The following is a 16,064-nucleotide window of genomic DNA, read 5'->3' as shown; positions in this document are numbered from 1 at the left end:
TTTGTTGGAGGTGTATACTCCTAGGAAGAAAAAGACACTCCAGCTTGTCAAGCGACAGAATGAGCTGTGCTGGACGATGTAATTTCTTCTGCAGCTCTTCTACCTCTGTTATTTTTTCCTCTTACAATTTCTTTTTCCATACCATTTCTTTTTTTTCTTCTACTTCTTAACCTTGACTAAAAAGTATATTGGCTAGCTAAATATCTTTACTATCAAGTGTGATACAGAGCTTAATCGTAGCGTATCTGTGCTATCAAGGAGCAACTGCCGTTTATCATCTGTACGGACGATGTGTAGCTTTGAGCAAATTTTTTTCTGATACATTACTATCAAGTCATCATTAGCTTCATTCGTTGATAAGATATCTTTTCTTTTTCTTGGGACAGTAATGCTTACCCTTGTATTCATTGCTGGCTTTAATGTTGTAGTTGCTGCATTGACTAATACCTCCTATAATTTCTTTCTTCATTAATAAAACCATTTTTATGTCAGTGAGCAGCTCTAACGCATCGCAAGTAAGCTAAAGCATGGCATCATCTGCTAGACTGAGTGTAAGTATAGTATACGAGTTCAGCAAGCCCTCAAAGATGTCTACTGGTATTAAAACGTGAATCTTAAAATAGAGACAAGAGTACTCTTTTGAAATTTGAATTTTAGATTTACTTTAAACGTTCTGCGCATGCTTGTAGTCTATATTGTTTGTTTTAGTGCTCTTTAATTTTCTATGGAATTTAGCTGTGAATGGTAGCACTTTATTTGTTTTTTTCTTTTCATTAAAAACTAACAAAATAATTAACATAGTCATCAGAGAATACACCATTTTTTATTAAGTCATTTGTTTTGTTTTTACTATATAAATTTTATAATCTACTGCTAGTAATTTTACACTCATTCTAATATGATGTCAGTTTTAGAAAAAAGAAGGGCATTGTGCAAAACATATACATAAATCGGAAAACAATTTTACAGCCCTAAATGTGATTAATTATCCAAATATACCTTTTTTTTGTAAATACGGTGGACTGTTTTCTTGATATCTTTGGATGTTACCAACTCTTTGATAGTAAACTGTGAGTCAAAGCCTATTAGGTAGTGAAATATAAACAGTACAATTCTAAATTTTCGGTAGTTGATGTTGCACTATTTATGTACAGCGTTTCTAAATTTTTTATTCGAATGTTAGTAATCTCATACTATTTGTCGACTTCTCAAAATGAAATACTACAAATGTGCGAAGCTTTAGCTAATCTTAATTAATTTTCTTTTGCTGGCCAGTGATGCTACACACCCAAGACTTCTATTGAATACTCTTGGTGAGTAGCGCAAACAAAGAAAAACCATATTTTCTCTCTTTCTCTTTCTCTCACCACACTGTATAGAAAATTGAAGCCCCTACCTAGCCTCTAACTGAAGCTCCACCCACTTTTCATAATTAATACGCTACTTTTGACTCTTACTTCTTGTATCTGTCGATAGTTAAATAGACTAGCTAAAGTTCTAATGCATGCCTAGTAATACAATACCTTTTTATTCCTGTCCTTGACCGTTTTCCTTTGTATTTGGTTACTAAGACAAGAAATAAGAAATATCAACAGTTTTCTAACAAAAATACTAAAAAACGGAGGTACTTTTTCCTTGCTATTTTATCGTTCATTTACTCCTATATTACAAGTGTACTGTAAAAAATTTGAATCAGCCATTATGGTATATTTGTGACTCCTTATAGTATTACTTAAAAATTAGAGTTTCTTTCGTTATGATTTCAATAAGTAAACTTAAAAGATGTTTCATTAAATCATTTATTATAAGTCTTCGTATAAAATACATGTTGCATATTAGAATAATGTTTATCGTTGCTTCAAAGAGACTGCTTCGTAATGAAGTGACTTATTTTTGAACTAAAATTATTTATTTAATATTTAAATGCTATTATTTTTAAAATTTATGAATCAATGATAACTTCAAGGTCATTTATAACTTTATAACTCTACTATAAAGTAGTATTTTTCTGTTCTCGTTGTTCTTGAATGTATTGTTTTAAGATATTGATTCAGACATCATTATTAGTGGAATAGGGTTACTTGGAATACTACCAAAAGAAAGAATTACGTATAGACTGACTTTATTTTTTTTGATAAAACTAAGTTTATTTAACGCTTTCAATTTTTTCGTACCATTAGTTTATTTAGAAAAACTAATCGCTTATTTATAAGAATTAATATAGTTACTAATTGCTTTAAGCATATTCTTAGTTCATATCAAAATTAAATTGCTTCTTTCTGATTAATTAATTTATTTCTTAATCCGTTCTTGTTAGAAAATGGACCCTATCACTCACTGCAAGGTAGTGAGAAAAACATATACCCTTACTATAGTATTCTCTTTATACAGTTAATTATATCTCTAATTTACTATATTAATAGTAATACAAAAAAAAAGTTCCATGGGCAGAAAACAAAGAGAACCCAGCTAAGAATTATGCATTAACAAAATAGCTTGCCCTGAAAGCTAGGCTACATAACCTACTTCTGACTGTCTGATAAGCAAGTAAAAGCATGGCTCTTCTGTGCTTGTGCTGCTAGCCGAGAGCACCCAAGATAAGTCTTGGGTATATCGCATCACTGCTGCTGAAGTCTAGACCGTAGAACTTAAGTTCTTAGATAACTGTTGCACATTTTATGGGATAGCTTTAACTTCTTGAGTAAACAACTCTGATGGAGTCTCTGTATCATTATCTCTTCTTCGTAAGGTTTTGTTTACCGATCTTCTGTTATCAAAGTTGCATTTAATGTAAAAGGGTTAATGTTTCTGAGCTGCACGTACGTCATTTTTTACTGGCTTAAGATAACACTCAAAGTCTGCATAGATGACGTAAGGGACTTACTCAGTAGGATAAAAGTTTTGAACTTGAACGTCTTGTTTCCTTTAATTTAAAACATAATCTGGCACTTGCTTACGTTTGCACAATCGCTTGCTTAAACCTTGAGATTATTTTTATAACAGAAAAAATCCAAGCAACTATCACATATCAAATACTTTTCTTTGAGTTTTGTCAATTTACTTGCAACTCATCTAAACAGTTTTTTCATTTTTACATTTTCGTTTCTTAGTTTTCGACTACTCTAATCTTTGGATTTATCTTTATAATATTTATTATTATGAAACTTCTAACGTTAAACAAATTTTTATGATTTTTTTCATCAATGTGATATAACATGGCACTACTAAAAAGTTATTACCTTTCTTCTTACTAGTATCTAGACTTTTCTAATGCTACGAAAGTTTGATTGGTCAACTGCAACCATCTTTGTAGATCCTCATTATCAGCTTTAGCAAGCTGCTTCAAGGCTTTTTGTAGAAAATCTGCAGTGTACTTAAAAACTTTATGTTCATAGTATTTACGAATGAAACGAAGTATTATAAGAAAAATGTTAAAAGAGAAGTTAGTGGTGGTAAGAAAACCTGCATATGTCCATCAAATTCTCTCAACATAAGGATAAATAATTTTAATAGAAAATCTATCAACCATATTTTAAATACTGTGCTCCAGATGTTATTCATCAAAAATACATGGAACGTTTTCTGTAGCTATGGCTTTTTCCTTACTACATAAAAAGACAAAGTGTAATAGTAATCGTTAGACGATGCAAATAGCTCTGATTTTGTTGAGCTTTTAGTACAGGCTGAGTCTCTCTAAGTTTTCTTTTGACTCTTTTTTCTTTCAACTCATCCCCACTTCTCACTGAGTTAGCAGGAACATGATAGACGCAGCCTTAACAAAGCTGTGACTTACCTTCTGAATAAGATTAGTATACTGAAGATTGTAAATAGAGGTAACAAAGAGGGAATAAGTAGAAAATAAGGAGTTCAGTCAGTTGCTTGGTACTACCAAGGATGGACGTATTATAATCTATGATTCTAAGCAATGACTGAATGTCCTCTCTCTTTTACTACTACTTTATGTTGAGAAGTGGTAGAGTAGGAGAACAAAGGAGAAATGGTTGGGAAAAGAGGGGTATTACAAGTAGCTCGCTTAAGCTACACAGTTATGTTGGCAACGAGTTAGTCAAGAGATTAGACCTCTTTTAACGTGGACTACACCGTCAATGTTAAGGTCTATTAAAGATCCTTAAAGGGTATTTATTTCTAAAGAGTTGTTAATTTAACCTCTGAGAAAAAATACTTAACTAATAGTTTGCTTATTGTAATGCTCCCTGAAAATGATTAAAACTTTAGTATAAAGAACGTTTGGTCAATACCTTATGTGAAAGGAACTTTCATGGAATACCCTGGCATGTAAAAAACTTATCTCACTCTAAAGATATTTTTGTCATCCAATTTTTCCCAGAGAATGTTAATATTATTTACATCGAAGGATTAGAGAAAAATATATAGCTAAAATGAATGCACATTAATTATGTGCAAAACTTTCTTAAGCTTTCAAAAATGTTTCTGCACTGAAGCATTGGCGGCGTACCTTCACAGTTACAATGGATACATAAAATGATGATATACTTGGTTCTGAAGATAATTTCTGAAAGTATATAAACATACATACACTATCAAGCATTAATTGATTAATTACAAAACTCAAGAAATTATTCACATTTTGCGGGACTAGTTTTGTTTTAAAGAGGAAAAATTTAATGGTTGTACCTGACAGTTAGGATTATTAATTTAAGGCTCTTATTAAGCGTGCTACTTTATTACAGTTATAAGAAATACTAACAATCTACTTCAACCACTTTATGGGTATAACATGTAAGGAAATCATGTTTAAGTTATTTCAACGGCATTTAAAAGTTAACTTTCAATTATCTTAAGGCAATTTTTTAGTTACTCTCCATTTATTTTTTGTTACATCTTCATAATTCAGTTTGTTGCTACAAGAGTCATCTTCAACAATTTATATTTAAGCCAACAGCGCTATATAAAGATCAAGAAGCTTGCCACAGTAGGCCGATAAGACAGTGCGCTTCGATGCTAGCATTGCAACTTTTTTTTATATATCTGCATTAGTATAGATTAGTATAAGCCAGGAGCATGACTAGCACTGCCCATATGTTGCTCCCAAAGACAATATGAAATCGTATAAGAGAAAATATTCCAAATAGCCGTCGTTGAAAAATTCACCTCCACAACCAATAAGACACATTTTAAATAACTAGTGGCACCAGCCCTTTTATTTAACCTTATGCTCCCAGAGAATAGATACGTTCAAGTTCAGTGGGATAGAATTAGGTTATTAATTTAAAAAATTGCTTCTAACGTGAAAAAAATCTAAGTGGTAGTTGAGCTGTTTCAGAACAAATTTAAATATTTTAAGACTCTAAATTGTGTTAGCTAATGGCCCAAAACAAATAGTAACAGTGGCCAAAAATGGTTTTTGGCGTCTAGTAAAAGACTGGAGAATCAAACAAAAAAGTTATACAAGGGAAAAGGATGCATGATTTCAAGACAAAGAAAATGAGCTCCAGTGGGATAAATTCAAACCAGCCGTTTTTTCACAATTTGCAAAAAAGTATCGCTTTGGATAGTTTTTTGAAAAATCTATAACTAACGTTCCTTTTAATAAAACTAAAACTTAAAAATCAAACATAAAGTAGACCTTGTGTTCCTTACCACCAAGTTTTAGGAAGATCAGTTGTAAACTTTTTGCATACCGCTGCAAGGAGCAAAAAATAGTCCCTCTACAAAAGAGTTGAACGTAATAAGTTTTTTAACATATTGCTATTTTTCAAACCGCATTGTACTCGTCTGCAATTACTCTACAACCTTGCAGAACGTCATTTCGTTTAGCATTTTAGAAGAACGTGAAAATTGAATGTGAAAAAGAGTCTATTTTTCGTAGATACAGTAACGCGGCAAGCCGCTCGCAAGCCTCCAAGCTATAATGTGGAGAGGGGGTATGGCCTATGGTGCATGGTGGTAGCTTGTAGTGCCGCCACATCAACGGAAAACAGCCAATTTTTGACATCAATTTTTCACGTTCCTCCAAAATGTCAAACCAAACGAGGTGTTGGTAGGTTGTCAAGTAACTGTAAATAAGTACAATGCTGTTTAAAAAACGGCAACATGTTGAATAACCCACCACGTCCAACTTTTTTGTGGAGGAACCATTTTTGGCTTCTGCAGTGGTTTGAAAAAAGTTTACAACTGATCTTCCTGAAATTTGGTGAAAAGGGATACAAGATCTACTTTACATTAAATTTTTAAGTTTTCATATTAAAAAGAACGTGAGTTTTAGATTTAAAAAAAAATGGTCCAAAGTGTGTCCAAAACTTTCTTGCAAATTGCGAGAAATGGCTCGACTGATTTTATTCCACTAGAGCTAATTTATTTGTCTTGTAATTGTGCATCTTTTCCACTTGTATAGCTTGTTTTTCTGACTTTCCAGTTTCTTACTAGACGATAAAAGACCATTTTAGGCCACCATTTTTTTTGGGCTGTTAGCTGACACAATTTGGAGTCTAAAACTATTTAGATTTGTTCTGAAACTGTTTGACTACTACCTTGATTTTCTTCGCGTAAGAAGCAGTATTTTAAAAATAACCATGCTTTTTCAAGAATTCTATTATACAAGTTCTTTGATAGCACAGCCAGTAAAGTAGCTTTCTATTGTTTTGATGACCAGAATTTTAATTAAGATGAGGGCAACAAAATTTTATTTAAAAAATATACTAATACAGACTTAAACTTATTACGTAATATTTTAAAAAACCTATGATTACTTAAATGTAAAGTAATAAATTCTTAAAGTATATTTTAAGACTTGTGCTCATTTCAATGGTTAGAATAAGAATCTGGGTGATAGATTAAGATCTAAAGAAATCCTATTGGGGTAGCCTCGTATCAATAAACTAAGGGTCGTCTGGTACTCGTAATAGTGGTAATAGAGCCTTTAATTTATAGGTTCTATGCACAAAGACACCAGCAACAACTTGTGGCTGGATAGTGATTCCGCATGGTAACAAGAATACATGGAGAAGCATAGTTTGCCTCAAGTCAAATGTTTTTTTTATTAATATCAAGATTCTCTCTAGTTGCGCAATCATGTAAATTAAAATCCCTAACTTCTTAACATTAAAACCATGTTTTTTCAGCATCAGATTTTGCTGTAATAAGTTGTAACAGAGACATATGTTCCTTTGTTGTACGTGTACGCTACATTGCATGTGTCAGAAAATTGTGTGAGAAAAATAGAGAACACTGAGTAGTACAGACACATACATATGTTTTTTTTACAACTTATTAAAGCAAAATCTCATGCTGAAATAAATGTCATCGTAAAGGTGACAAAATAGGGCTTGTAATTTAGATGATTGGTCCCATACGAAGAATCCTGTTATTAATAAAAAAAAAATTATTGACTTAAGGCAAACCATGCTTCTCCGTATATTCTCGTAATCACGCGGACTCACCATCCAGCCATAAGTTAGCGCTGAGGGTTCTTTTGCATATAGCCTTGAAACTCTATAAATCCATACAGGTATAGTGAAAATAAGCAGTAAGGATGATTGAGATAACTATAAAAAACACGATTATAAGTGCGCTCATAGTGTGATAAGGACTTTTTAGCCAACAAACAGCTGCCCGAATCCTGTCACACAACTCTCACGTACGTCACTTGCCGAATCCCTACCACTGGATTCCTCTCCTCCAGGAGGTCTCCCACAGGTGTCTGGTTCCAGTACGCCAAACACTTCTAAATGGAAATCAGAAAGAAAAAAATGGGGGCACTAATAACAAATAATTACAATCACTGATATTAATTTCACAGTGCGCTAACGCTATTTACTCGCCCTCTACACACTCTTAAATATTACACTCTTTTTTTCTCTCTTTGCTATAAATATGAGCATAAATACTATACCTTTAGGGTCAGTAAGCCACTCGATATATGTGTTCTGGTCATCCTCGCTGTCAAACTTCTACTTGGCTCAGCTGTCATGCACATATCAGCTGTCATGCATAAAGCTGCACCTACCTTATATACACACGTATATACCCCGACGCACCATGTCATGCACACCTCGTAACGGTCACCAGCCTCGCGTGCGTTACTACCTCGAAAAATCTGGCACACACTTACGCGTCTCTAACGTCATCTTTATCTCCAAAAGACGTGCCAGAGGAATTTTAAAGGTCCTTAATGTCATTCAACTTTCAGTTACCCTCATATTTAGAAGTTAAGAGTCTTTCTCCTTTTTTTTGTCGCTTGATTTACCAATCTGTTGTTGTCCTGACGTTTTCGAAGTGTTTCGAAGTTTGGATCAAGGACTTCTTTATTATAACAATCCTTATCAGATTTGGAGTATCGTTCCCACTCAAAATCATCCGTTTGAATGTCAAAGTTTTTGTCTGGACCTGACACTTCTTTGGTGTACTAAACTGATTCGTTTTTCTCGTTGGTTTTCCACTTCCACTCTTTTTTCTATTACTGCCATATAGGATCGTCATCTCTCCACGTGACCAACGTTTCCCTATTGTTCCCAATATCACTATCTCTATCCAGAGATCACACCTCTCCCCCTCACTCATCTTCTAGTATTTTCTTGTCGGTTTCTCTTTTATTACGGCTTCGTTTAACTTCAATGCTTGACTCACCCTCTTCTCCTGTAGCCCATGAGGTTATTTTAAGAGAACTTGGCTACGTCTTCAACGTTGTTCGCCCCTTGCTCTCGCTTATCCTCTAATGGTGCCCCTAAACATTTATCCTTATGCTTACTTTGTGGCTTCTGGAGAGTATTCCTCGGGACCAAAACCAATTAGCTATCTACTCCAAGGACTTACTTAATCTCGCTATTCGTTCTCTGATCTTCACTTTCCCTTGATGCTATTGAATCTCTTAACTTTTTCTCAACCTCTCTTCTCGATCGTGTCTCGACTCTATTTTCCTCTTACTCTAGCCTCAGTTTAAATGCGGAGGTTGCAGAAGTTAACTCGTTTTTTTTGGCCTCCACACGCCCTATTTCCGGTCATCTTTCGCCAGAACTCACATCTGGGACAGGACAAGAAGATCACTCCTTGGATCCGGCAAACCTGATACTTGACTGTCAGCTTAGGTTTGGAATGCACGGGGGGGGGAGGGCAACTGGCAATTTTGCGCCAGGTGTCCTTTGCCTCCACATGCACAACAACGGACCTCCGGGCTTTAGGTGGAATGATGACTAACATCCTGGCAAGTATGCCAGGTGTTATCAAATCCACTTTCTCCTCAAGATTCATCTGAGCTGACCGTTTAGGGATCACACCCTGTTGGGTCCCGTTAGAAGTTGGAATAACCGGCAGATCCCCTTCCTTGATTTCAGTTGGGTATTTTACGGTTGCCTGATCATTCCAAGGTGTAGTTTACCAATACTGGGCTCACTGTGACGGGTTTGGAGCTTATGCAAAGCTTGCGACTAACTCCGAAGGTAGGTGAAAGACCGGAGACCCATTCCTATTCTTGTTTCTTGTCTTCTCTTTACTTTCGCTATTCCGTTACCCTGCTTATTTCCTTTCTTACCGTTTTTTTTTCTTTCTTGCCCGTATTCTTGCTTGATGCATTTGAATTTTGACAGATACACCCTGATTCTCTCAGTCTTAGCTTGCCTGCACTGACACAAGTCATCCCAAAGGTCCTCTTTATCAGACTCTTCAATGTATTGTCTCCTAAACGACACTTAAAACTCATCCCAGTTTCTTAACACTCCGTTGATAAACCAGATTCATCGGCTCATTACCTTGGACAAAACGCACGGTATCGCACTCAAGAGCTTTTCGTCGTTAAATTCTGTACTACCCCGACAGTCCTCCAACTGCTTCAAAAACTCTTCTGTGTTTTTCCCCCTATCTTCTTCCACAAACTTCATTTCCCAACCTTTCAGAAGTTTGACGGCCTGGGACAGAGCCATCTTCCGAGTAGCTTTCGAAGGGGCTACTTTGCGCGCCCTAAGCCTCCTGGTACAGCTTGGTCTGCGCTGTCTCTGATCTTCCGTTTGTTGCTCGTTGCCTCTTACTCTGTGCTTATTATCATGTCTCTTCTTGGGGAAGCCTACTCGTCTCCTCTGGTAAAAATGTGATTCTCACCAAGATTTCGTCTTTCTATAGCCCAAGTGACCATTTCCCACAATGGTGGGAAATACCACCAGAGTTAATCTTCAATTATGGGTTCCGTAAGCTTAGCCCCTTGTTACTCTTCGGCTACACCTGCTGGTCTTATATTAAGGGTCGCTTTCTCAGCCCACGCCAATCATCTATCAAGTCATCTGGATCAACGTCTTTGGCCAGATTTCCTACATTTCCGGGTGAGCGGTAAATGAGTTTTCTCAGTACCTGACTCCTCGCTCGCTGACTTCTTACACTCTCTAACTTTGGTTTGTCCTAACATAACCTTACTTAAATGAAAAACCTCTCCTCAATTCTTGTTCTCTACATTTCTCCCCTAACTCTCTTCTAACCCTCGTGCCCCTTGGCCTTTACTCTTTTTCTGCTAGTCAGCTCTGTCCACTGGCCCTCCTTCCACCGTCGTATCCATTCCCTGCCGTATGCGGATTGATTACATTTCCCTCCTATTCAGGGGTGACATACTCACTCTGATTAGTTTTATTTGGCAGAACGAAAATTCGTGCCAATTCCTTCAAGATTGACTGTTGAGTGATTATGTTGATTTTCGGAGTTTCCATATTTTATTTAAGGAGTTCCCAATTATCTATTAAGGTTGCCTGATTTTTTCCTTTGGCTCCCTTATCAGTTCTTGTCAAATCCTAAATATCTCCTGAACCTGCCTGATGGGCTTATCATTGTCCCTGAAGAGTCCTTGAAATTGTTGTATTCTCCTGATTGGTCTTAGAGGATTTTTCGTGAGCTACATAACATCTCCTGGGATAAATTCTGGGGGGCAGGAAAATATCCTCCAAGAGTATTACTGGTTGCACTCAGGGTTTGCTCACTTTGAAGACCCACCATCAGAAATCTTTGAAGGTTAGGATTGATTAAAATCGATCGCGTCTGTTCCTTCTCTGATGTTGGCCTGATCTCTCCCCCTACCGTTGACGTGGTGATTGGAGTTGTGTACGTCGTTGTGTACGTCATCGTCGTCACGGTTGTTACCCTACAGTCAATGGCATATAGAGGTTAGTGTTAGTCTCCCCTGATTGACTCCACTCATTCTCTATCTTTGACCTGTTCGCACTCACGTGTTCACCCTCCTTTCTTCACTTTACTGGTACGGACATCCTACTCGTCAAACTCGTAACCCCTGGCCCTGACGACGACATGATGCTCTCGGTTCTCTCTGATTCCGACCGATCTCTACACGACAATGCTCTGGCTATTAGCTCGTCCACGATGCTTAAATGCATCGTCCTTGAGGTACTGTGTTCCGATTGTCCCTTATCCTCGTCCACTGGCACGTTTTCCTTGTATTGGGGTATTAACCTATTGCTTTGGTCAACCTCCAACATTAGAACTCGTAAAAGACTGTCTCTAACAATGGCTTCATCTCCCTCATTACTACATTTTCTCAAAGTAAGTTCCCTTACGACCACCTCTAACAGCATTATCGGTTTACTGCGTCTTAATGCACATAACTCCCGCGTGTTAACAAGCGCCTGTCCTGTTTCTTCATGTAAAGCCATTTTCTTACCCATGCCAAGACGCCGGAAAATTACCAAAATGCTAAACGACCCTACCTAACGAAGATACATTGTTTGTGTATCGCTGATTACCCACACTTGCCACCGATGGTCTCTCCCAATACACATTGAAAGTAAAAATTCCAAAACATTTTTAATGGTGTGTGTACATGCATATACTAAAATTGTTTTTATTCTTGTATATATAAAAAAAATAAATGAGTGACTTTTTATTCATTTTCCAGATCCAGCCGATACTCTTAATTCACTTACACTTTCACTCAAACGCTGAAAAGCTTTTAGGCCATGGGGAGCCCTTTCTTATTCTGTGATATACTTCTCCACTTAAAAAATGTTATTTGTGACAAGGACTGTTCAGCCGATAAACAGCCGTCTGGATCCTGTCACAAAATTCTTTTACGTACGTCACTTGCCGAGTCCCGACCACTGGATTCCTCTCCTCCCGACGGTCTGCCACAGGTGTTCGGTTACAGAACGCCAAGCTATCCTGAACAGAAAGTAAAAAGGGAAAAATAGGGGCACTTATTATGAATAAACATAATCACTGACATCAATTTCGCAATGGTCTTACGCTATTTATTTACCCTCTACACACTCTTAAATACTTTTTCTTTCTCTTCACTATAAATATAAGCATTAATACGGTGCCTTAAAAGTCAGTATGCCACTCAATATATGTGTTCTAGTCGTCCTTACTGTCAAACTTCTCCTTGGCTTGGCTGTTGAAGGCCCACACCTGCCTCACATACACACGCATATACCCAAATGCACCATGTCATGCACACCTCGTAACAGTCATCTTCCTCAATCACGTTACTAACTCAAAAAATCTTGCACACACTTATATGTCTCTAACTTTCATCCTATTACCATATGTACGAGTACTTTTCACTTGTTTGCTCGGATCATCTGGATACCTCTATCCCCGTACCTGACTCTAGTTTTCTATGCCCAGGAATTTTGTAATGTCCTTACGATCATGCTGCGCTATCTAGGGCTCGTCCTAGTCTTGGCTGTGGCTCAGTCACACCACTGGCTTCCCGTGATTCTTTTAGCGTTAACTGTCCTCTCATCTCACTGAATACCACCCTCCTCTGGCTCTCTCTCTCTCTCTCTGCTATTCTCTCTATCACCTGTCATCTTCCCTGTAACTCTTGACTCTGGTCTCTATGCTCTGCTCTCTCTGATGCCTTGTACCATACTTTGCGCTATGCAGTAAGTCTGCATAGATGTGCACGCTCCTCTCTTTGCATCTCACAATCTCCAAAGCTCCTAAGAACCGGTAAATCGTTGGAGGTCTTCAAAGCCAAGTCCTCGACGTGACGAATTGTCCTTTGGTTCGTTCCCGATGCGTCGTAAGCTTATCTATCTCCCTTTCCTCTTACCTACATACACTTACTTGTTCATACTTCACACACATTTCACTTTTCTCATTGCCTTTGGCCCTTCTCCCTTTTCTTGGCTCGTAGCCCGTGGCACCGAGAACACACATTTAATAATGTGTCAAAAATGGATATGTTTAGCAAATATATACATTATTATAGAACTCGTTAGCCACTGATGACTTGCTCAAAAATGTAACATAGTGACTACATATTAACGTGATAGCCTTAGCTACGTCACAATACGTATACTTAATGATTCTTTTTTTTAAATATTTACAGAGCTTTGATAAATGTACTATGTCATGAATAACAAATGAATGAATATAATCTTTTTAAAACACTTAAAAAAAACTGGCATAAGCTTAGAAAATAGCCAAAATATTTATTAACGAACTAAGTTGGTTAAATATAGCCACACTATCATTCTATGTTACAGTTAGTGAAACAATCAGTTGCATGATATTGTAAGAATTCTAAAAAATTGCATTGTAGTATTGTCTCAACTTAATAAAAACTACTTTGGTAAGGCAACTGTTCAGTTGTTTACATAAAAATCAACTGAATGTACTCACTAAAAAAATCTTTTTTGTTGTCAGAATTTGTTAGTAGTGCTGTCAGTATCAAAACAGGCTCTAAAACTATTGATCTTTAAACGTAGGTTGATTCTCTCTAAAAGTTGCACATAAGAGGTTACTTTATGAATTTCGAAACAAATCACTTTTCATCTAATGTCATAAGAAATGTTATTTACTGTTTTTCTAATTATTAGTAACTAGTTGACTTTTTGCAAAAATTTTATTACTATCATGTTAAAACCATTAAGAGATGGACTTTTAATAGAGACTAACATTAAGAAAAAAAATTTTTTTTAAAAAAGCACAACTTAATAAAAAAGACAAAGAGAACTACTATTAAGAAATCAGGTTAATTACTTAAAAGAAAAGGCGTGGGTTCTAGTAGCTGGTAAATTACCAATACTAACAGAGCTATGTATTTTAAGCTTGTGTTTATTATCATTGTTACTTTTTGCTAACTACTTATAAGAAGTGCACTGAGTCTTTAAATAAAAATTGATCCCTGCTTGTGTAAATTTATTTATTTATCGCATATAACATGACAGTGGATATTTTCATTTCATTAATTTTTTTAATGTATTATTTTTAAACCATATAAGGTTAATCTAATAACAATTTGTACTTAAAGGTATTCCTATGATACTTGTTTCAGTGGTTACATGACTTTTATTAAGAAAAAAGTTTTTAAGAAGAAGGTGGGCCAAAATATTCTTTAAATATGTGTCATTAACTATTTGCCTAATTTTATATTCTTTTAAGAGCAGTAAATAATAAAATTACAATTTATACAATATTAATATACCATAAGTAAATAATGTATAACTCCTTACTTCTAGACATAACAAATGTAAAGACTTGCTAAAAATTATTGTTTTGTTCCTTAGTTATGCGTAACGATTTATTTTTCTTACATTAGAGCTTGATCTAAAGGACAAAAAAATTATATAACACGCTTTATCAAGTTCTTTTATTGCACAGGTGTCACTGTTTTATCTGCATTAGCAAATCAATTTCGTTTACACAAACTTAATAAGGTTGAAAAGTTTGTGATGTCGTACGGTGGCTTGCGTGGTGCTGTAGCATTTGCTCTTGTACTTCTCATAGATGATGAACACATTCCTTTGCAACCTATGTTTGTAACAACAACCATCACAGTTATATATTTCACCGTCTTTTTTCAGGTATTACTTTTTGCAATAATTTATAACTTATTTTCGTAGAAAAAATTGTCAATGTTGTCATGGACTTTTATTTGATATATTATACTCTTTTAACGTTAAGCCTGTATTAAAAACCTCTAATAACTGCCAAATATCAGCTTGCTATAGTTAACGAGCCAACAGCTTTGCCATGTGGCAGCTTTTTTTTGAGTTTTTAAAAGTATCATATAATTATGTATTATTATTGAATAAAATTATTGGTGAGTTTGGGTGTAGAATATATGTTAAGAATTTCTTTATTTTAACATCAAATTAAATAAGTTATGCTAACATTATAATAGTTTTTACTTGAAAAGTTATCTCACTTTCGAAAGTTTTAAGACATTAAAATAATTTTTTGAACCCATGAAACAATCACGTCTAAAATTTCGATCATTCATGTATAATGCTATACGTTGTTTTTATTATAAAGTTAATAAAGTTCATTTTCTTATCTTTCTTTCAAGAAAGTATCGAAGTATACAACGAAAAATAGTTATATTTAATAATTGAATAAGCTGTACTATTATTGTAAATTTGATCGGCAAAACTACAGCACCTTAAGAATATACACACTGAAAAAAAGTAGTGTTGGAAAAAGTACGTATAACTTAAATATTTTTACTTTGCACAGAAATCGATTATATAAAAGTAAGAAAAGAGACATAAATATTTTTTTTGTTTTGTGCAGGGAATATATATACATATGTACGAGGCGTATGCGTTAGCACACACTAGGCTCGGATAGGGTGATTGAAAAAACACAATAAAACACAATAAAATTAAACAGCATAAAAATAACAACTTTTAATGTCACTCACAGGCCAAGAAAACACAGTTAATATACACAAAAATTGTAAAGGTTAAATTTTTACCGGAGAAAATAAATACTGTCTATATTCTTAAAGCAACGAACTATTGAAATATATAAAGGTGAAGAATGTAGAAAGAAAAGAGTCAAGTTGAATAACACGATATTAAAACACGCACTGGCCTTGAGCTCGCAAGTGATTTTGAAAGTTACTCGAAAAAAATGTGCAACTGAAAGCACTGATAAAGTATAACTTATTGAAATATTAAATAACTATAAACCACTGTCTGTAAAAAATGCACAATCACTGTCTGTGAAAATACACAAGAGTTTTACTGAGTCTTGCTGTAATAATCACTGGTAGTTCGATGAGACTAACTATTTGAGCTAGTCTGCAAATTATGCAATGAGCAACTTGAACAAAGCACTAAGTGCACTGCACTGAACAACTGAGT

At 35.3% G+C, this 16,064-nt stretch overlaps 1 protein-coding gene across 1 annotated transcript in view; it reads left to right on the top strand.

Moving 5' to 3' along the window:
- Nhe2 (Na[+]/H[+] hydrogen exchanger 2) overlaps positions 1–16,064 on the top strand; it is a 1,770,486-nt gene that overhangs the window by 656,516 nt on the left and 1,097,906 nt on the right. Inside the window, exon 6 of the mRNA XM_089593690.1 lies at positions 14,578–14,780. Within this exon, the coding sequence (XP_089449816.1) occupies positions 14,578–14,780 (203 nt within the window). The remainder of the gene's footprint in view (positions 1–14,577; positions 14,781–16,064) is intronic.

The sequence above is a fragment of the Copidosoma floridanum genome, unplaced genomic scaffold (assembly GCF_036245765.1).
Source record: "Copidosoma floridanum isolate Cflo_tuat_1 unplaced genomic scaffold, Cflo_Japanese_pri ptg000020l, whole genome shotgun sequence".
Taxonomy (NCBI): Eukaryota; Metazoa; Arthropoda; class Insecta; order Hymenoptera; family Encyrtidae; genus Copidosoma; species Copidosoma floridanum.
Note: the sequence above shows the minus strand (reverse complement) of the source record. Positions and strands in the feature narration are given on the sequence as shown.